Here is a 22149-nt window from a genome sequence, read left to right as displayed (position 1 = left end):
TTAAATTTGAATTTCAGATAAACAGTTAACTGAGTTTCCAGTATTTTATCTCCCAAACCTACCTCAAAAGCAAATGTGAACCCAGAAAGAAAAGAATGGGATGCAAGAAACCACGCTGAGCGCAAACACTGATAAAATGTCAGTAAATTCTCCTACCTATTAACTCTATGACAAAAAAGACTTTCTATATTTACATTACACCCACAAAAATAATTATAAAGTGATGACTCTTTCTAAACCATGAATTCATTTCTTTTTAAATTTGCAAGAAGTTGTTATAAATGGCCTTTGGACATTTCCATGTTAAAAGGAGTGTAACTGTTACCCAGCATGAATCACAAAGCCTGTTCTATTGCAAATTGTGCCTACAATCAATCATAGGAGCCTTGCCTTAAAGCTATACTGCACTACATCTTACCCCTACTTGTTTTAACCTAGCCCTATGCCACAGGCCACATTTCTTTTCTCCAGCCAGGAAGGTTTTCCTGAGTTCACCTGCACTTTCTAGTCTTCTAGGCTCTCAAAGACCAGACTTCATGTGCTCACTCTCCTGTAGACACAATCCATTTTTCTGGTAGTCATGAAGAGGTCTGAAATGCAACGATCCAGGCAAGTCTTCATAACCAAAAAGTTCTATGAATGGCTTACTTATATGGAACAGTCTTCATGACTGGTGAGTTTCATTTCATGACACAGAGATACGCCCTTGAAACAATGTGCGTTATTTTTTTCTAGGATCCAAATAAAATTCAATTTCAGATGCACTTTGAGGTGCTGTCTAAAAGGAACCATACAGTGAAAGTTTTGCTAATGAGTATTACCGTGTTCTAATGTATCTGTTTTGTAAAGGTATCATATTAAAGCGGAATAACCAGTGTGATAAAGTGACGCCAAAAGACAGTTATATGGACAACTCTTATCTATTTGCTTCCATATGCTCCTTGGGAGCCAGCGAAAATTCAGCTAGTTGGGACAGTGAATAAAGCAAATTACATCCTGCTGATTTGAACTGATTTAATTGCACTAAACCCAAGGGCAAAACGAATGTCATATTTGTCATTCATTACATATCCTCGGTCTGCAGCTCAGAGGTGCCCTGCCAATTACTGTTTGTATAACACTGAATATTTAAAGGTTCTCAAGACTACCTATGAAAATGGAATGTGCGTACACTGGATTATAAAAGTGCAGACACCTTCTGCTGCACATTTCTACACGGCCCACGGCAAGTGGACACACGGTAAAAATGTAGACAAGCATGCTAAGTTGATTTTATACCTAAACACTAAAACCATGTAAGCAATTTTAGTATATCAAAAGAGACACTTGTTTTCAATAAAAGATTTCACTAAATAGATTGGTCCCCAAATACTTTCAGAAACACATTTCACTTTTAAAGCTTAGATTTACACCTAATTTATTAACTCATCTCACACCAAAGTTACAGGCAAGTGAGAGTAATTTGGGGGGAAATTGAGCTTTAGAGTAAATAAAGCAGCATGAACGGAGGAGGTTCCTATTACCACCATTGCAGGGATATAGTATTTCATTTAATTCTCTTTCGGTATCAGACCTGCAGTAATCAAATGACAAATGCCGCTTTAGATCCACAAGGAAATAGAACTGAACTGTTTGTTATGAGAAATAAAAAAGAAAATTACAACAATTCCAAAATCGGAGGGTAGTGAGGCAGGTTTCAGAGCTCCGAGTGTGTCTGTAATCAATCATTCCTTTGAACAGATAATTGCAGCACCACCAGAGGGAAGGGAAAACCACCTTAGAGAGCAATTACTTGAAAACCCCTCAAATTAACTTGGGCACAGTTGGCTCTTTGTTACCGAGCGCACATCAGTGAACGTTGTATCATTGACGAAAATAATGTAATTCTAGTTATTAATCACTTTAATTTTAAATGTGCTCGGGAAACTGAGAAGACATTGAGCCGTAAGAACAATGTGGAATGCGCAGGTAATCAGATGCTGAATGGGCTCCTTTTGAAGACCGTAGGATACCCAAATCAAAAGCTGAGGCTCTAGGAGAACTGAGGGGACACATGTAACGTGAGAAAGTTCTATTTAACGTTACTGACCGATAACATCACAAGAGGAATTGAAAGTAAGCCCTTTTCTCAAACGCAGTTTTAATAGATGATGCAGAATGACATCGCATTATTTTATGAGTCAATCTTCTCGGTGGTGTACTTTAGCGGTGCCTTCTTGAGGCGCCATGAAATAGAATTTTCTGTGATACTTTTGTCCAGAATCCACACCAAAAAGTGTAACACTGCTCTCGCAAACAGCCTCCTGAGACAAATGGAAGCCAGGACTCGGTGTTACTGACCATCGGTGCGAATGACCGAGTGGAACCACTTGACATGCTCAGCATGAACAAAACTTGCTAGAGGTCACCTCATACCAGCCATACCAAGAAAGGCAAAGCAAACACTCAAGCAAGTATTTAAAAGATTCTTCATTCACCCGGCCGGTGTGGCTCAGTGGTTGAGCATGGACCCATGCACCAAGAAGTCACCAGATCGATTCCCCACTGGGGCACATGCCTGGGTTGTGGGCCCAATCCCCAGTGGGGGACATGCGGGAGGCAGCCAATTGATGTTCTCTCTCATCGATGTTTCTCTCTCTCTCTCCCTCTCCTTTCCTTTCTCTCTAAAATCAATAAAGAAAAATAAAGAAAGAAAATAAAAGATTCTCCATTCTTTTTCATTAAATGAGATAGCAAGTGATTACTTGCAAATTTTCACTTTTGCTTCCACAGTATTTTTATAAAAACGAACTCTTAGAATCTTGAACCAGCCAGTAGAAGGAATATACTATCACCCTTTCTTATTAAATAAAACCAAATAAATGCCAATTGCTTTGACTTCTATTAAGTTCAGCACACATGGCATGTCTTCTCTTCCAATTAGCTACTATTCGCATCTATTCACATTAGTAATACTTTATATATGGTGAAGGAGACATTATTGCACATAGAAATGTGTTGTTTAAAAGTTTATTCTTGGCTGGGCCTCTTTCCCTATGTATGACCTTGGGAAAGTTACCTACTCTCTCTATGCTTCCGTTTCTAATTGGGATTAATAGTGTCCAAATCCCACCCCAAGAAAACATGCCTATTCTTCATCATTTAACACTCTGAAACATCAGGAGCATCTAACACTTGGGAGTATTTCTCACAATCAGCCATGAAGGATTAGAATGGGGAAGGATAACTAAGGACCCTCCTCTGTCTACAGTCTAATGGAGCAAGAAGACACACTTCCTCGCAGGGGACACTTCAGGAAACCACATGTCTTGGGGCTAAACCCCGTGTGACAGACCCCGATGTCACTGCTTTCTTCTGACGCACAGCCTCCGTCCCAGGAGACAGGGTAATGACAGCGTCGGAGAACGGGAACGTACCTACAGAGGCATCCAACCTCGAGTACTGCGCGGGACAGAAGTGCCCTGCTGCATCCCTGAGCACCAGTTCAGAATCTGTGGGGTCACATCTCTGGGCAGGAAACAGTCCTTCCACGGGCTCTTCAGTACAAGGTTGGGGGACTCCATTCCACAGAGAAGTTTACTTGCAGTTATAACCATGCCCCCTTGCAACTCCATTCTACTGACTTTGGCTTTCGAAGCAACTCATAAAAGCCTTGTTTGTAAGACAGTTGGTCAAACATTTAAGGCGTGTTTACAAATCAGCCATTATATTTCTCTCTGGTCTATGCTTCTCCACGTTAAATATTCTCAGGCTTCTGGGCCTTTCGGAAGCTCGGCTGCCCCGACAACCGAACACCGCATACCCCAACCTCAAGTTCGGTCTGACTGGAGGGTCCAAGGCATTGTTCTAATGCCCTGCTCATTCTGCTTCCACTAATGCATTCTAAAACCGGGTTGGCTTTTTCCTATAGATCTTTACCCAGATCTGGGAAACCATCTCTCCACTGCCATCTATCCATTCACTTGACCCACTCGTTCTCCCATCCATTTAGTTCAATCTTTCGTTCATTTAATACATTCTTTTCGCGATATCTTAAACTCTACCAACTCCTAAATGATGCTGATTGAACCACGATTCCCTTGTCACTAAGGTTGGCAGACGTTTTTCAGAAAGTGCCTTGGATGTCCTCTCCTTGAGCAGTCAATTCTAACTTTCCCAAAATTCTCTCACATGTGACAAGGGCTTGTAATATTTTAAGGTAGAACATTTTAAAGATATGGTTTGTCTATGTGCATTCCAAAAGGTTTTCTTTAGGTGAGCAAAAGCTCTACAGATCCTAAAAGCAGCGCAGAAGCAGTACGGAACAATTTACTGGAGAAAATTCCAAGTAAACTGAGATATTCCTCTGACATGAACCAGGCCTATATTTTATAACATTACCTTAATCTACCTCCTCTAACCGCAAGGTCAGGAATACAGAGCCCCGGACCACAAATAGGAAGGCATCTGCTGCATTTCTGACGTGGACTTGGGTTCACTAAATCTCTTGTAAGCTGTTTCTGTTTATGTCGATGTACACATATTCCAGTAAGTAACAACAACATTTTCATCCTGGACACGCAAGGGGAAATTAGGAGTATTAACTGCACATCCCACAAAATAACAAAATTTGTTACCATAGATGGGTACTAAACCAGGCATCGGAAAACCTGAGTTACAGCCTCAGCTCTATCTGTTTAGCCACAGGAAAGTCATGTAACCGGCCTGGGCTTTAGTGTCCTACATTCGTGAAGTGTTGACACTGGGCTAAATGATCTCTGAGGTTCTCCTTGCTTGTACAACTCTGCTGTAGCTTCCAAATAAATCAAGCAAAAGCACTCAGGACAGTTCTCAGTCAGCTGCGGAGTTTCACCTCCTGCCCAGTCAATGTGCGTTCACTCTGATGTTCAAAGCCTGCATACTTCGAAGTGGCCAGCAAGACTCGGATAGAAAAAAGGGAACCCTGCTGCCCAAACACGTGTCAGCAAAGACGTAGTCTACATGTATGTGCTCACATGTACAAACACACATGCCCATGCATGGATAGGAGGTGACGAGCATGCAGACCACCAAGTGATCGTCATATAATCCAATCTCCTGTGGATTTCATTGCAACTTAATAGAAGGAAAAAAATTTCTACACAGCTAAATGGAGTAGCAGCAGGTGGTTCACGGTGTGACCTTCACCTGCCGGGCTAACGAGCAAAACGTGGTCAAACAACTCCGGTTTCTAAAAAGCACAAACGACCACTGAGTTTATACCAATGAATTCGGTTCACCTTACCTTGACAATAGGTGTTGTTAACCCTCTTATAGCCTTGTAGGCACTCCATCATTTGGTTATATCCATGATAAGCTGTAAGGGAAAAAAATGATTCTTTGTTACATGCTTAGTCTCAAGTCAACAATCCTAAAGTACTGTACATGATAACCAAAGCCACTTAAGGCATCAGTGGTCTTACTCATGCAATTCAATGTATATTAATTTCTTTCACATCATCTTGATTTTTAGTACACTTCATATTTTGCATTAGACATAGTCCCAATTATTTGTCAGGAAATGCTGATTATGTGAAATGAAAGAATCATAAGACTTTTATATTTTCTTCCAGTTAGTAGTTCCTCATTAATATTGCAAAGGGTCACTTCCTGCCCAATGATTTGCTACAGGCATTTGAATTTTCTTATCGTGGGTAGGTTGAACCTACGCTAAGCTGCCTGGAACAGTCCTGAGTGACGCCTGATGTTCCAGTAAAGCTCACTTATAAGCACTTCATTTCACTCCCGAAAGTGTCCCACTTCAGACAATAAATGATATGCGCGCCTTAAATGCAGGATCACACATTCTAGTTATGAGCTGATGCTTACTACTGCGAACCTGGAAAGAACAGGAGGTGATGAGAAGGAGCCAGCAGGTAAAAGGGGCTGCTGTGATCAGTGGTATGAATTCGTCTCTCAGAAAACTCACTAATACAAATGTTGCAGGCGCCAGTTTGCCAACAAAACCCTATTCGCTGAAATTTGAACACAATAAAGTGAAACCTGAGCGACTTCTTGGCATAGGCAAAATAGTGTGATTTCTGGAACCAAGGAGACCCAGGTTCAAATGTTGGCTCTGCCTAGCAATAGCCCTGCGACCTGGAAGGAAGCTCCCTGCTGTGCAGTGAGTGTCCCGACCACCGGGCCTTCGGGTGTGCTGTGGACTGGGGGTAACTCTGGAGCAGTGCCTGCCCAAGTGCCCACTCGCTGAATGACGGGGTCACTGCCAGTTCCTGAAATGGGGTTATTCTTTTATTTAAAAGATAATGAACAACAAAAAATGGGCGATCATCAACATAGGCTAGACTACTAAAAAGACCCGAAGAAGAAGTAAAAAGGGAAATCTGAAAAAAAAAAAAAATTCTTCTTATGGAAAATAAAATTATTTTGCATTCTCAGCACTAATGGAAAAGGGTGAGTATTCACTGGTATTGCTCCTCTCCTCCTCCTTTCCTTTCTTTGCACTATTTCCCCTACCTTCAGACCCTCCCGCATGTTGGGAAAAGGTTCAAGTGAGGGGTCTTAGATCAGGGGGTTCAGAGAAGGGAGAGTCAGCTAGGGGGCGTGGCCCATTCAGCTCGGGGCCTACGTTTGGTCTCCCCCACCTCCCCACGTGCTGGAGCAGACTGCCCACAGAGACTGGGGACTCTAGGTCTGCGAACGGTTCAAAGGTAAAAGAGAGATATTAATTTGTTTAAAAATTCCAACAGTCAGCTCCCTGAAGGCAGGGGAGTCAGAACACGGTCAGGCTGGAGTCTTCCTAAGCTTGGGATTCAACGTTTATTGTCTCCTGAAATCTTTTAAAGGACAAGTGACGTGCTCATGCTGAGTACATTTTTTAACAGACTACAGACTATTTAATGGAATCACGTGCAGATAAAAAACTAAGTTTTCACAGTAGAAAACGATCAACAAGGAAAGGTCCTTCTGTATCTGGCTAAACAAAAATTTCAAACATTAAATAAAACCCATTTGAAACTGAAGTTTGGACTATTTTGAGTGAAAAAAAAAAGGCATGGAACACAAAACCATAACATGTAAAGCCAAGGAAAGTCTGCTCTCTTCCAAAGGAACATGATTTAGAGAGTGCACCAACCAAGGAAACTTTCTAAATGACACAGGAAGAATGTGACCCCGAGTGGGGCTCCTGGGCGTGAGTCACTTAGGCACAAACGAAGGAAATGTCAAGATGTTAGTAGTTTATTTCATTCATAATCCACACTGCCCTTCCTGACATGGAATCAATCTCTTCAGTATTATACACCGAATGGGCCAGCATATGAATTTATTTTCATCAGCCTTTAGTTAAAATGTTAGCAACTTTGTACTTTCACGTTCTAAGTGAGTATCAGCATTAAAATATAGAGCTAACAGAACCATATCGAGCAGATGAATTTTTTTTTTTTTAATCTTCACTCGAGGACATTTTTTCAATATTTTGTTCAGATAGAGTGGGAGAGAGAGAGAGAAACATCGACATGAAAGGGACACATCGAGTGGTTGCCACCACACGACCCAACCAGGGCCAGGGGACAAACTGCAACCAAGGCACGAGCCCCTTAGCTGGAACCGAACCTGGGTCTCTCCGGACCGCAGGCCAATGCTGACGCTCCAACCACTGAGCCAAACTGAGCAGATGAATTTATCCCCAGATGACTCAATTCTGGATAAGAAAGATAAAAGATTGGGAGTAGAAGTTTCTTATCTAGACAAGAAAGTAAGAGGTTAGGAGGGATTCCCTTTACCCCTGTCTTGCAACTTTGGGGTTAGAAAAGAGAGAAAATAGAAGAAACTAAGCAAGGGATATATAGAGAAAAGGAAAAATGGAAAATAAAAATAAGGAATACAATGAAAAAAGTGTTAGAGAACAAAAACTAGGCCCCCAGACAAAGCTGTAAGCCTGGACCTGTCTTCCTTCAGTTCTTAGACCTGGCAGTGGGAAATGTTCTGCCCTCACACTATCCCCACAACATACACAGTCAGTGAAGAGTAGGCAGTTAAAGGGGGGGAGGGAGGCAATGTTTTTCAACATCTTAGACACAGACTCTCATTTTCATGATCCATAGACTCAACAGCAAGTGACAGCTGGGAGCCTAACACAGGTCTACCTAACTCCAAACTCTTTAAATCATACTGCATGTCTCTGAGATTTCCCTTTGCTCAGGTCCCCAGCACAACCTCAGGCAAGTGGATCCTTCAGGGAGGAGGGACTGTCACACTCAGCCACATGCTGGAAATCCATGCTGCCCCTCGGCACCAAACCACAGAAAGCCCACTGGGGAGCTCCTCTCCGTCCTCAACTCCTTATTCAGGAGGCTTTTTCCCTAAGTGAAGAATTCACTGAATATCAGACACTTTGGTGGGTTTTTCCACAAACTGGTCCTCTGAAAGAAGACAGTAATATCAACAAAATAGTGACACCAAGTGAAACTGACTCTAGGCATCGAAAGACTTAGAGAACATACCCGTTTAAGAGGCAAGGACATCTAACTGAGAGACAATCATTTAAAACAAATAATCATGATGGAAGAATAGTTTATAAGACAGACATAAGGAGCAGCAATTTCAAGACTGCAGATTCTAGACTTAACAGAGAGGTTTCGGAGGTTGGAAAAAAAAAATCAACCAAATCAAATAAAAATCATCCAATTGAAGCAAATGAGAAATTCCTTGCAGCATAAACTATATTTTAAAAAACTGCCCTGGCCGGTTTGGCTCAGCGGTTAGAGCGTCGGCCTGCGGTCCGGAGAGACCCGGGTTCGGTTCCCTCCCGATCTATCTGAACAAAAAATGGAAAAATGTCCTCGGGTGAGGATTAAAAAATAAATAAATAAATAAAAAACTATAATGCTCTTCAGTTATACAAGGCAAAAAAAGATGACTGAGAAAAATATCACTCGCTTTCTTGGCCAAAAAACGTGACGAATAAGCGTAAAAACACTCCACTTAGAACATGTTACCTTGGTCTTTCTAAAAAAGTATCAGAAATCAGTTTTCCACAGTTAATGCTACATGCAAAAACTAAAAACACAAACAATAATTGGGGGGGAAAAAGAACAGAAAGACGTAAATCTGGACTTATTCAAATCAACAGGTTCTAAGAAGAGCTTTGTAGAATAAGCCGAGCCCGCGGTGGCAGTGGAGGGCCTCATCACGGAGAACTGTGATGCATAAAAGCCCGCGGTGGCAGTGGAGGGCCACGTCACGGAGAACTGTGATGCGTAAAAGCCCGCGGTGGCAGTGGAGGGTCACGTCACGGAGAACTGTGATGCATAAAAGCCCGCGGTGGCAGTGGAGGGCCACGTCACGGAGAACTGTGATGCATGAAAGCCCGCGGTGGCAGTGGAGGGCCACGTCACGGAGAACTGTGATGCGTAAAAGCCCGCGGTGGCAGTGGAGGGCCACGTCACGGAGAACTGTGATGCGTAAAAGCCCGCGGTGGCAGTGGAGGGCCACGTCACGGAGAACTGTGATGCATGAAAGCCCGCGGTGGCAGTGGAGGGCCACGTCACGGAGAACTGTGATGCGTAAAAGCCCGCGGTGGCAGTGGAGGGCCACGTCACGGAGAACTGTGATGCATGAAGCATGACTGAGAAGGGAAGAGAGAGGACTGTGTCCTAGTTACTATAAGTCAGCCACAATCGTTTCTTCATTTGAGCTATTTTTTTTTTAAAGTGAATTTTGAAAACTTGTATAATAAAAACTACAACAGAACGTGTGGCTGTTAATAAAAATTTCATTTAAGGAAGTCAACCTAAGAAATCACAGCGGCACTGACCTTTTCATAGGGTTTGAAACAGTTATCATTTTAAAAGCTATCTTATTTTCTCTTCACCTGAGAAAGCAGAGCCTTTTATTTACATATTGCCTCTTAAAAGGCTTTTTTAAAAAATGTAATCCAACTGAAGAAGTCAACTGATAACTATACTTATTAAGAAAGAGAGTGGGGCCCTGGCCGGTTTGGCTCAGCGGTTGGAGCGTCGGCCTGCGGTACAGAGAGACCCGAGTTCGGTTCCTGCTAAGGGCACGTACCTTGGTTGCAGTTTGTCCCTGGCCCTTGTTGGTCGTGCGGGTGGCAGCCACTCGATGTGTCCCTTCACGTCGATGTTTCTCTCTCTCTCTCTCTCTCTCTCTCTCTCTCTCTCTCTCTCTCTCTCCCCTCCCCTCCCTCCCTCCCGCTCTTTCTGAACAAAAAGTGGAAAAATGTCCCCGGGTGAGGAAAAAAAAAAAAAGAAAGAGAGTGGGCCCTGACCAGTTTGGCTCAGCGGTTAGAGCGTCGGCCTGCGGTCCTGAGAGACCCGGGTTCGGTTCCCTCTAAGGGCATGTACCTCGGTTGCAGTTTGTCCCCGGCCCTGGTCGGTTGTGCGGGTGGCAACCACTTGATGTGTTCCTTTCACATCGATGTTTCTCTCTCTCTCTCTGTTCCTCTCTCTCCCTCCCACTCTACCTGAATGAAAAATGGAAAAATGTCCTCGGGAGAGAGAGAGAGAAAGAGAGAGAGAGAAAGGAAGAGAGAAAGGAAGAGAGAGAGAGAGAGAGAGAGAGAGAAAGAAAGAAAGAAAGAAAGAAAGAAAGAAAGAAAGAAAGAAAGAAAGAAAAGAAAGAGAAAGAAAGAAAGAGAGAGAGAGAGAAGCTTTTCTCAGACCCGCAAGGTTTCTGGAAATGCACATTATTGCACGATGTTCTACAGTTCAGTGGGTTCTCGGACAGTCTAACGAAACAGATATGCTGCATTAACCTACAAAGGATGGATGGAAAGGCACTTACATGGCTTCTTGGGGCACTTCTGGCATTTGTGAAAGCCCCAGGAGGTGCCCACGGTTCCGCAGCAGTCCTCCTGCTTCGACAGGCCGGGGAGCGCTTTGCCACACTGCAAGGAGGAGGTGTGAGAAGGCAGGTTAACTGGGGGCCGGACGCCCGGCGCCCGGGCACTGCTATGCTTCCGCCGCGTTATGAACCAGCAGCGCTGTTACCAGCAGAATTAGCGGCAGGAACCCCTCTGAAACTCCAAAACGAAACACCGTGACAGAGTCGGGATGACATGGAAATGAGCAAGCGTCTTTTCTAGAGCTTCTTGCATTGTTAGTCTTAGGGAAACCTGTCACTGCTCAGGGGACTCTCTTGTCTTTTCTTAATAGAACCTGAAAATTTAAAAGATCAATATAAATGTTAAAAGTTTAGTTTCAACTACCTGTTGAAATCTCTCCTGTGAATCACAGGAAACGGGGCTCTAAGAGCGTGGTGGTGTGTAATCCTCAGGAACGTGGACAGATCACATCTGCAAGAGGCTTCTGCTCTTCCAATAACACCATGTCCCAGGCAGGGACAGAACAGGAGATGACACTGTAACAAACCGTACTGACCGAGCCAGATCAGCTCTGGCAGGGACGCGGGCTCCAGGCAGGCTCCGATCTGACCCCGGGAGGTCAGCCAAGCTAGGGAGACACTGGCCGTTTTAAACAAGACCCGGAGGTGGAAGAGCAGGGCTTAGAGGCCGCTGGAACAACTCACGCTGTCAAATGTAAAGATCCATCTCATGACCTTGGTCAATCATGGGAGGTCAGAGAGGCTGAGAGGCAAGGGCCTGAGTGGGGCCAACTCAATGGGGTCGGGAAGAGTCTAGGGAAACAGCCCTGCTGTGTGTACCGTCCTGGGGGCAGCTATGCAGGGGGCCACCTGCCTCTTCCTCCCGGTGTGGCCAAGCCTCATCCCACATCTCAGGGACAGCCCCTCCGCCTTCATCTGCCTCAACCTCTACAAAATCCTCTCGGCGGTTGCAAGAGTCATCGTCCAGAGCTGAATCTGCTCAAACTTCTCTACAGATGAAAAACCGTCACTGACTCCCATTGTCTGAAGACCGCAAACTCCCCGGCGTGATCCAGAAGGTTCTAGTCCCGCCTTAGACGGCTGTTCTGCCTTTCTGCCTGTCCCCCTTCCCCTCTCTCCACCCATCCCCCAGGCAGACCAAAGAACTACGATTTTCTAAATAAACTGTCTTTCCAAACATTTCTTCTTTCTCTGATGGTTCTCCTTCTTCTTTGTCCGGAGGAACTTTCTGTATCTCATGAGCCCCAATTCTAAAGAACCATCACGGGGAGCCTCGTGTGTCCTCAGTGTCAGCGAGTTCCTCCCTGGCCTTACTCCGGGCCTTTCTCACGGTGCCACGGCCTCTACAGTGCATTTCACTTCAATGCAGACGCATCCCTGTGTACCGCACACACAGCGCGTGCAGTGCTCAGTGAACGAAGGGACAAAGCAGCTGCTGTCCGTCCGGACGGGCAGAGGCACAGAGGCCAGCGAGCGGCGGGTGCCTCCGAAGGGCAGCCGGGCACAGACCCCAGGCACCCAGCAGGCCTCCAGCGACAGTGCCTCTTTCCCCCCGGGTCCAGGCGGGCGGCTCCCTGAGGCTCGAAGGGGCCACGTCCTACAAGGAATCCAGGGACGGCCCAGCACAGTTCATGACGTTTTAGTCACGGCTTGGAAGTCTTCAGGGTGTGTTTTGTTTTTCATGTTTCTTATGGATTCTGACAGGACGCGCGTGCTCTCCAAAGCTGGCAGAGGACGAGAGAGGAGGGAGGAACACGGGAACGACAGGGACAACCGGAGAGAAGGAAGCACAGGCGGGCTGAGTCGGTAGCACCCAGGCTCCTTCAGCTTAGTCCCAGGGGCCTCCGGCTGACATGGGACGCAAGGAAGGAGGAAGAAGAGGCAATGCTCCAAGCATAAGACTAGAAACAAAGGGGTGTTAGTGAAGGTGAGGGACTGAGGAGCGCAGAGGGTAGTTACAGAACAGTCACAAGGATGCACAGGGAGTAGTCATAATATTGCAGTAACTATGGACGTGCTGGGTGGATACCAGAAGTATCAGGGGGAACACTCTGTAAAGTATATGACTGTCTAACCAGCATGCTGTACACCTGAAACTAATACAAAATAACACTGAATGTAAACTGTCATTGAAAAAAATTTTGTTTTCAATAAAAAAAAAAAAGAACACAGGTCTCCACTGTTGCAATCCACCATCCAAGGGTGCTCAGCGTTTATTTCCGGCTTGCCCAGCAGACTTACGTGAGACGCCAGGGCACATCACACGCTGAACATGCTTGTACCCGACTCTTTAGGTTCTCCTCTTCATCAAGCAAAACTCTCAACACTTGCTGATTTTATATGCTCAAACTTTTAGTAGCAGTTAAAGTCTAATTTTCACCTTGGATTCCTAGAATGTTTTATTTGGTACGGTGAAAATAAATCATTTCTCTCTACCAGGCCTCCAAAAAGGTACCAGGTTTTCACCACAGGACTCAGGCCGCTGCATCCCATGGCTCTGCTTCCGCAGGTCCCCGGCCAAGGCAGCACGAGCCATCCAAATCGATCAAATACTGGGCGTGTGGGTGGTGCCACGACACAGCGTGTTCCTCTCCACACCGGGAATGCACAGTGTGAGGGACGCAGGCAGGCTCACGGCAAGGCACGCAGTTTTAACTACGCCCCTTCCGTTCGTTAACTATGAAGGGCTTTCAGGGTGCGGCCAGAAACTCCACTGGAGAGATCTTTGTGGCCATACTCTGGGCTTTCCCACGAGACGACTCAACACCACCAAGTCCTCCCTGGACGCTGGAAATAGAGAGAGGAAAAGAAGGTGGAGGAAGGATCCTCCCCCTCGCCAAAAGCCACGTCAGAGAGAACCACATAGATGAGGACGCTAGAATTCAGAATGACCTTCTCTCAGACGGGAAGATTCTGCTTCTCCATGAGACATCATCGCAGGGACACAGACTGATTCTGCTTGACTACATTTTTATGGCCAGACTGAGGTACGTGTTACGAGTTAAAAACACAAATGGAATAGGATTTCAATCATATGTGGAATCTAACGAACAAACTGAACTACCAAGCAAAATAGAGACAGACTCATAGACAGAGAGCAGGCAGACAGCTATTTTTATGGGGGGTTGAACAAAAAGAAAGAGAGAGAGAGCGAACTCATGGAGGTGGACAACAGGGTGGTGATTGCGGGAATGGAGGGGTGGGTGCAGGTGGACGAGGACGTAGAGGGAATAAAAGGTGGTAGACAACGCTGAATTAACTTAAACTTTAAAAAAAAACCACACAAATGAGAATTCTCCTCTGTGACTCATTCACCACACTTTCAGAGAAAGCCAGTCTCTCATTTCAAGGCATACCTGGTGTATAAGCAATCCAGGAGAAATGTGCTCCATCTACAACCCCTTATTTAGCTATTTCAAGTCAGAAAGAAAAATCTATCCTGTCAAATGAGCAACGTGCCAGAGTTCCTCAAAAAGTTCATACAACTTCGGGCTAAAGGCCAGGGGACACTCGAACCCCATCCCTCCATGCTAGGATTCAGCAAACGCCTAGAGCAGTGCAGACGCAATGACGGCCCGGCAACCCGGTCCTTGAGGATCAGCTAAGGAAAGCAGAAATAATAAGACTACATGTGGCCACAAGGGGAGAATTCAGGTATGTTAAACTTGTTGCCTGAAGCTAGCTGCATGGTGGAAGCATGAGCAGGACTCAAGACTGCAAATCACAGGAAGAGAGGATTCAACTCATTAAGCAGGAGACCTTTTCAACATCTAACGCTCCTCAGCAACGGAAGACACTGACATCTTCCCTGAGAATGGAGGCTGGAGGAACATCTCTCAGGAATGCCCGGGATACAAAGCAGATGACTTCTATGGGGTCTGCCAGGTCGAGGGTTCTATGTTCAATACATATACATGATTTAGGAAATGCAAGCTGCTAGACACTAGAGCCAATCTCAAATACTTCTGGTGCTTTCACATCCATAACAGGACCATGTCATGACAGATGCACTCCTAACCATCTCTTTCGTCTGACTTCTTCCCTCATCAACATTTCCAGAGAAGCTCACCCCAATCTAAGCCCTCCTACGGGATTAAGCAAACTAGACAGAAAAGAAAAAAAACAGAGATACTCCTGACCCCGATGAACCAGTGCACTGACCGTAATTCTTAGAAAACTGGGTGCATGAAAATAACTCGTTGACCCTTCCTATCTTTATGTCTGTTTTAGCACCATGCTTCAGAAGGTGAGGCATTTCAAGAATCATTGTAATTACTTCATGAACATCCATGTTATAACTTTTATAACACAAAATTATTACAAGCAATTGGGTGAAAACCTTCAATTTTGAAAAGTTAAGAATTAACCAGTTGCATGATAATGTACTTTTCTAAATCTTGAGCTGATTGAGAACACTTATCTGCAGACCTCAACCTCAGTTTTGGGATAATAGCACTTTTCTGGTCAACTGGTGATTATAGATGTTTTTAGAGCTCCCTATAAATACATGAGCTGGAATGATAGTTCAACACTTATTTGGAAACCAAGGCTTACAATTTTTGTTAATTAAAGACTCATCAATGGAGTTGCTTCAAAGATGAGTAATAACTTGAGGAGGCTGCAATAAATATTAGAGCTTAGGTCATGAGATTTAATTTCTGTACCTTAAAATTACTGGTACCTACAAAATCCTCACTGTAGGAATGTTTGCTGCACTGTGCCAGGTTCTGGGGAAGAAAGATCTAACCGTGCTGGAAAGAAAGGAGACCGGAACTGGAATCATTAGACCTGGATCTAAATCCCAGTTCTCTCTGATGAGCAGCCAGACGTTTGACAGATAGTCCAGCCTCTCTGTACTAGTAATGGGACAATAATCCCAAATTCAAACGTTTGCAGTGACGTTAAATGATGTGTGTCAAGCCGGGCTGCTTTTAACCCCCTGTGGGGACTAGAAAAAGGTGACCCTTTGGGATGTGTTCTGCACTAGAACATAGCGTTTGGTAAGTAGTGTGTAGGCTGGATCCCCATTTGGCCCCTCAGCCGGTGTGCTGTGTGGATATATACTATTAAGTGTTAAAGTGCTGGCCGTCTGCTAGGCCTTCAGGACACGTGCAAAGAGCTCAAATATTTCACTAGTGAAAGTGCCGCTCCATGAAGACAATTTAGTCTTGCCAGTGAATGTATTTTAAATAATAATATTGAAATACTCTTATGAATTATCTTTATCATATATATATATAACTCATTTTACTTTATTCTCATTATACAATAAAGGATAAAATATTCTGGGTTTGAATAAAGATGGTTTTCTCAAAGAGAATATGGCACTGAGCCAAGGAACAAATAAAACTTAAAATGTTAGTCGTACAGATTCTTTAAATGTTTGTAGACATGCACTGAAGTAACATGTGAAAGGAGAGAACGCTGACTCACTGCAACTCTTACAAGAGCATATGAGACTGTGTTTAGGCAGCAGCTGAAACAATACAGTGACTCAACCGCTGTACTGGAGAGAAAGAGATTCCAAGGAGATGGAGCAACTCTAGCTGCGCCCAGGGCCCACCAACTGGACGAGGACCCAGGGTGGGTGGCTAGGAGGGGAAGGACAGTCGAAAGCAGGCCAAATACAGCCCTGGCCAGTCTGACTTGGCGGTTAGAGCGTCGGCCTGCGGTCCAGAGAGACCCGGGTTCGGTTCCCGCTAAGGGCATGTACCTCGGTTGCAGTTTGTCCCCGGCCCTGGTTGGGTCGTGCGGGTGGCAGCCACTCGGTGTGTCCATTTCACGGCGATGTTTTTCTCTCCCTCTCTCTCTCTCCCTTCCACTCTATCTGAACAAAAAATGGAAAAATGTCCTCTGCTGAGGATAAAAAAAGAAAAAGGAAAGCAGGCCAAATACAAAGGAACAGAGAGTGAGTGGGGAAAATCAGAGAGTGAGCTGGAGCTGAACCATGCAGCGTTTTCCAATCCTGCAATTCGATTTGTAGTTGGAGATCAAAATTAACCAGGAGACAGGGAAAAGGAAACAGCCAGTTTCTTTTCCCAAAGCAAAAAGATTTGGATTTCTTCCAATTAAATATTTGGCATCTTCAAAGTAATGGCAATCACAGAAATATTGATAAAGAAGAAAAGAAAGAGGAGGAACAGATTAAAGGTTTTTATGAAAGTATCGTTTTTGACATCTGGTACTTTCCCTCAAAACTAAAAAAAGAATTATTGGGACAGAGTATATCATTTATGGAGAGGGTGAGGAAGAAATTATATTTAAGGCAAACATGAACAGAAATCATCAAAGGACAAAAGAATGAAACTGAGTAATTATTAAAGGCTTGTTGCTATTCTTCTGCTCAAACAAACAGCAGAAGGGAACGTCAGTTCAGCACAAATGAGGTCTTTTCCGAACAAGAGACGTTCTAACACAAAGCAAACGCCCAGGCATCTCCATGTTCAGCAGAGTTAGTGCCTTATGAATGAGAAACTGACATTTCCACACAGTCATGTTCCCTGTGGGCCCTATAAAAAGAAGCATAAAGATAACAGTAGCTGAGAAAATGACAAGCACATAGCTTTTGAAGTTGGACCAACTTGGGTCCAAATCCTCACTTGACCAATAACCACCTTTACATAGCCACAGGCAACATTCTCAACCTCTACCTACTTCCTCCTCGATAAAATGGAACTAAAAATGTCCACTTTCACAGAGCTCTCAAGAGGAATGAGATTGTACACAGGAGACAGATTCTACATGAAATGTCTGTATGGCCAGCACGCACTAGGCTTCCTCCAGGGCGCTCATTAAAAACCTGGGCTTATTTAACAAAGGACCAAGGAATCTAACAGTTACTCTACATCCAATGTCCCAGAGCCAACTTACAAGAAAGAGATATGTAAATAAATAACTAAGCTAGATATAGAAATAAGAAAAAAATAAGGTATTCTTAAGATTTTACTTAAAATGCTCAGGTTTTCACAAAAGTGCTCTGGCTAGAAAAGAAACAGAGAGCCCTGGCCGGTTTGGCTCAGCGGTTAGAGCGTCGGCCTGCGGTCCTGAGAGACCCAGGTTCGGTTCCCGCTAAGGGCATGTACCTCGGTTGCAGTTTGTCCCCGGCCCTGGTCGGTTGTGCGGGTGGCAGCCACTCGATGTGTTCCTTTCGCATCGATGTTTCTCTCTCTCTCTCTGTTCCTCTCTCTCCCTCCCACTCTACCTGAACAAAAAATGGAAAAATGTCCTCGGGTGAGGATAAAAAAAAAAAAAAAAAGAAAAGAAAAGAAACAGAGAATAACTGCTGTGAAGGGTTTTAAATTATTTGGATTTCATCTCAATTCTACTCAAGAAGCACGACCTGGTATCAATGAATGATAATAATTCAACCAGTTAATATCAACGTTCAAGCAGCAGATGATTTTACTCTGGGAACATCAAGATCTTTCTGGTCATGCTCCACGTCTTGGTGCCAGAAGACCAAGACTACGAAGCCAAAATAGTGGAGCCCACTCTGCATCTCCTCCCCGTGAGCCTCCATGGCCCCATCAGAAATCACTGGAGAGCACACAGATCCCAGAGGATGTATCCGTCTTTTCACGCTTGGCTGGTGTTACAGACAGAATGTTTGTGTGCCCTTCCCCCAAATTCACATGTTGGAGCACTGCCCCTAGTCATGGTATTAGGAGGTGGGGCCTTTAGGAAGTAATTAGGTTTAGATGAGATCATGAGGGTGGGGCCCTTGTGACGGAATCAGGGTCCTTCTAAGGAGAGGACGAGACCAGAGCTCTTCTCTCTTTGCCATGGTGAAGGCACAGTGAGAAGGTGGGTGTCTGCAAACCAAGAAGAGGAACCCACCAGGAAATGGATCTGTCAGCACCTTAGTCTTAAGACTTCCGGTCTCCAGAATTATGAGAAAATAAATTTTGGTTGTTTAAGACACCCAGTCTATAGCATATTGTATGGCATCCTGACCCAACTTACACAGATAGCAATGGTTTCTTGTGAATCCTCCATGCCCAGAAGAGATGGTCTAAGGGCCAGGATGAAATAGTAAAAAGGATAATGGAGTAAAAACCAGAAAGCCTCAATTTTAGTTCTTACCAACCACAAACTCACTACAAGACATGAAGCAAATTACTTCTCTGGCCTTTAACATTCTCATCAATAAAAGTTTAAGGATAGACTGATTGATAATACTCACTGATGTGCCTAAAATCTATAATCTCATGAAGGCTCTAGTTCAGGGGTGAGGGTATCCTGGGAGCTGTGGTGGAATGGTGTCCTGTGAATGTCAGTGTTCCTTAGACACTACCTGCCTGCTAGACCTCTGGTCGAGACCTGGACCAACTTGATCAGCATGCACAGAATAGGCCTCCTCTTCTCCACCCTGCCTCATGCCTACCCCTTTCCTACCAGTCTATACTCACACAAATAAAGGGCAGCCCTATCTTCCTGAAAATCATCATGGCTCTTCAATGGCTGCTTTCTAGATTCTATTATAATAACTAATTATAAGGAATGATTCATTATTAGCCATAGGCAAAATATCAGAAGTTATTTGAGACAGTCATGGAGATGAAGATGCTGCCCGCCTTGAGCTGTGACCATTATAAAGTCACATTAGTGCCCAGCCAGTGTGGCTCAGTGGTTGAGCATCAACCCATGCACCAAGAGGTTGTCGGTTTGATTCCTGGTCAGGGCACATGCCCAGATTGTGGGCCCGATCCCCAGTGGGGGACATGCAGGAGGCAGCCAATCGATGTTTCTATCTCTCCCTCTCCCTTTCTCTCTCTCTCTCTCTCAAAAAAAAAAAAAAATCAATAAAGAAAAACAATTTTTTTTAAGTCACATTATGGGCAATGAACCCACACTGCACAGTGTCCCTCAAATTACTCCACCTGCACAGTTGCCATGCTTTCCTCCGCCCACACCCAGAAGTGTCTTATTCCAATGTTCTGCCATAAAACTTTGAGATATTCTGGCAAAAAGAAGTTACAACCTCAGGACAAATGAATCGGGTTGAGGGTCGTGAATGTCATTTTTGGAAATCTTGGACTTCATTTCATACAAACAAGAATGAGGTTCCTTGTGGGGCAAATTCTCACTCTATGTAATGGGTTGGATTAATCCACAGCTCTTCTCTGTTCCTATCATCAATCTTTTTGCCATGATATAAACATATCTCCCCTCTGGCAAAGTGACTTTTCTGCCCATCTTCTGAGGAAATGGCGTTCCTCTGGCCTCTGGACCAGCTATGGCTCCAAATTAAACTGAAAAACCCCAGAGAGCTCCTCAGTATCCATGTACTAGAACATTAAATATGTTTATATTCACGCGCCAATAAGAAAGAGGGTCCAAATCTCTGAACCCTATCACTAATGCAGCTACGGCAACATTATTTGATCCACTCGTTGTAAAGGCCCATTGTCATAACGGAGCACAGTGCACGCCGGTGCACTGGCAGGCGAGCAAGCATTGTCTCATAAGAAGAGGAAAACGCTTAAATACTTCCAGATTTTCTAAAAGAACTTGTAAAAAATTTGCTTTGGCTTGAGCAGAACATTCTTTATAAGCAAGGTTGGTTTTTTGGTTTTTTTTTAATCCGCCCAGCTTTCTTTTATTAGAGTAATTAAAACAACGTTAGGTATTTGGGGGTATCTGATACAACCATAATCCTCTGATAGTTCAGGCTATTGATTTTATAAAGTATCGACTGTGACCAGGGCATTAACTGCTGGAAACGTGTCCACACCGATTTCTGAGAGTGTATTTGTTTAAAGCCTACTGAAGCCAAACCATGGGCTTCAAGGAATTCCAGACAACGACTTTAGTTTATGAAATGGTATTTTAAAAGTTACACCAAGGCAAAAATGGTTTTAAAGTAACATACAACAGGGAAAAAATTCTTAAGCATGAAACTTCTGATTTGACAGCTTTTCTAAAGAAATGGTCAAATTTGGGCTATTTTCTCCATTTCAATAGTCAAGTCTACCAGGTTGTGATACATGTGTGTCTCGCTATCCTTAAATTGCAAAAAGAGTAAGTACTGTCAACACAAATCACATCATAAATCCCACTACTACATGGTAAAAACACAATATTTACTTTAAGTTCTATTCCCAAGGATGTGTCTAAAAGATATACTCGTATTGAAGGAGGATATAAAGATGGGCATATAGGCATGGTTACTGTTACTGTGGCAACCAGATCAGTCCCAAATGATGAGCATAAAGGCCAGTGCTTATGTCTACAACTGTATTGAGAGAAAGCTTCTATATTAAACTTTAGTGTCTGTCAGTTCCCTGTTTGTCTACGTAAAGATAGTGAAAGGAACAAAAACCATCTGGGGTCTCACAGCACCATGTAAATTGTCACACGTGCCTCATTTGGTTAAGTTCATTTTTGTGTGTGTCTTAAACAAGTACACAGAACTCAAAACTAATAATTACTTGTGGTTTGGTTGCAAGGCACATAGAAAAACTGAATGCCACAAATCATATTAATAGCTTTTTGTCGTTCTCTGCAAGCAGGGAATCAAGTCTGCCTGGACCACGGCTCTGCCACTTGGCAGGAACACTGACAACTCACCTAAGGACCATGCGCCACCCCCACCCCCACCCCCGGACCCAGCCCCTAACTGCAACCGTCAGATCGGGCTACCATAAGGAAATGCCACAGACTGGGGGGAAGCTTAAACAATAGACACCGCTTTCCTCACAGTTCTGGAGGGTCAAAATCCAACCTCAAGGTGCCAGCAGGGTCAGTTTTGATCAAGACTCCCTTCCTGACTCGTAGGAGGTCGCCACGTGCTGTGTCCTCAGCATGGGGAGGAGAGCAAGCTTGCTGGTGTCTCCTGAGAACACTAATCCTATTGTTTCGGCCCCACCCTTATGACCTCATTTAATCTTAGTTACCTCCTTATAGAGTCTTCAAATACAGTCCCATTGGGGTTAATGCTTCAACCTATCAATTTAGAAGGACCACAACTGAGCCACGACATTGGCATGAAACTAACAGTGAGACAGGCCGGTGACTCCAGCTGTGATGGACTGTGAGAAAGTCACGTGTGTCCCTGCAGGACCTTCTTCCTCTGCTGCAGGAGCGGAGGAGGCTGTGTATTCTGGACAGCACAGCAGCAGGTGGAGAAGGCACCCGCAGCCTGAGCCCTGCTCGCTGTTGGACACCCAGTGTGCCCAAGATGGAAGCTTTGGTTATGTATCACTACGGCACGACGCTCACATATTTACCAACCAGTCACCTGCGCCCAGCACTGACCTCAGCTCCTGAGAGCCCTGCCCTCGTGAAAAAGGCAAGCTTATGAGG

At 44.4% G+C, this 22149-nt stretch overlaps 1 protein-coding gene across 19 annotated transcripts in view; it reads right to left on the bottom strand.

Moving 5' to 3' along the window:
• The window catches only part of LTBP1 (latent transforming growth factor beta binding protein 1), a 394177-nt gene that overhangs the window by 164215 nt on the left and 207813 nt on the right, over nucleotides 1-22149 (bottom strand). For all 19 annotated transcript variants that reach the window (XM_036262366.1, XM_036262365.1, XM_036262362.1 and 16 more), the window contains 2 exons: nucleotides 10786-10888; nucleotides 5264-5335 (listed from right to left, as the gene is read on the bottom strand). In XM_036262366.1, coding sequence (XP_036118259.1) covers nucleotides 5264-5335; nucleotides 10786-10888 — 175 coding nt within the window. The remainder of the gene's footprint in view (nucleotides 1-5263; nucleotides 5336-10785; nucleotides 10889-22149) is intronic.

Source organism: Molossus molossus, unplaced genomic scaffold (assembly GCF_014108415.1).
Source record: "Molossus molossus isolate mMolMol1 unplaced genomic scaffold, mMolMol1.p scaffold_m16_p_15, whole genome shotgun sequence".
Lineage (NCBI taxonomy): Eukaryota > Metazoa > Chordata > Mammalia > Chiroptera > Molossidae > Molossus > Molossus molossus.
Note: the sequence above shows the minus strand (reverse complement) of the source record. Positions and strands in the feature narration are given on the sequence as shown.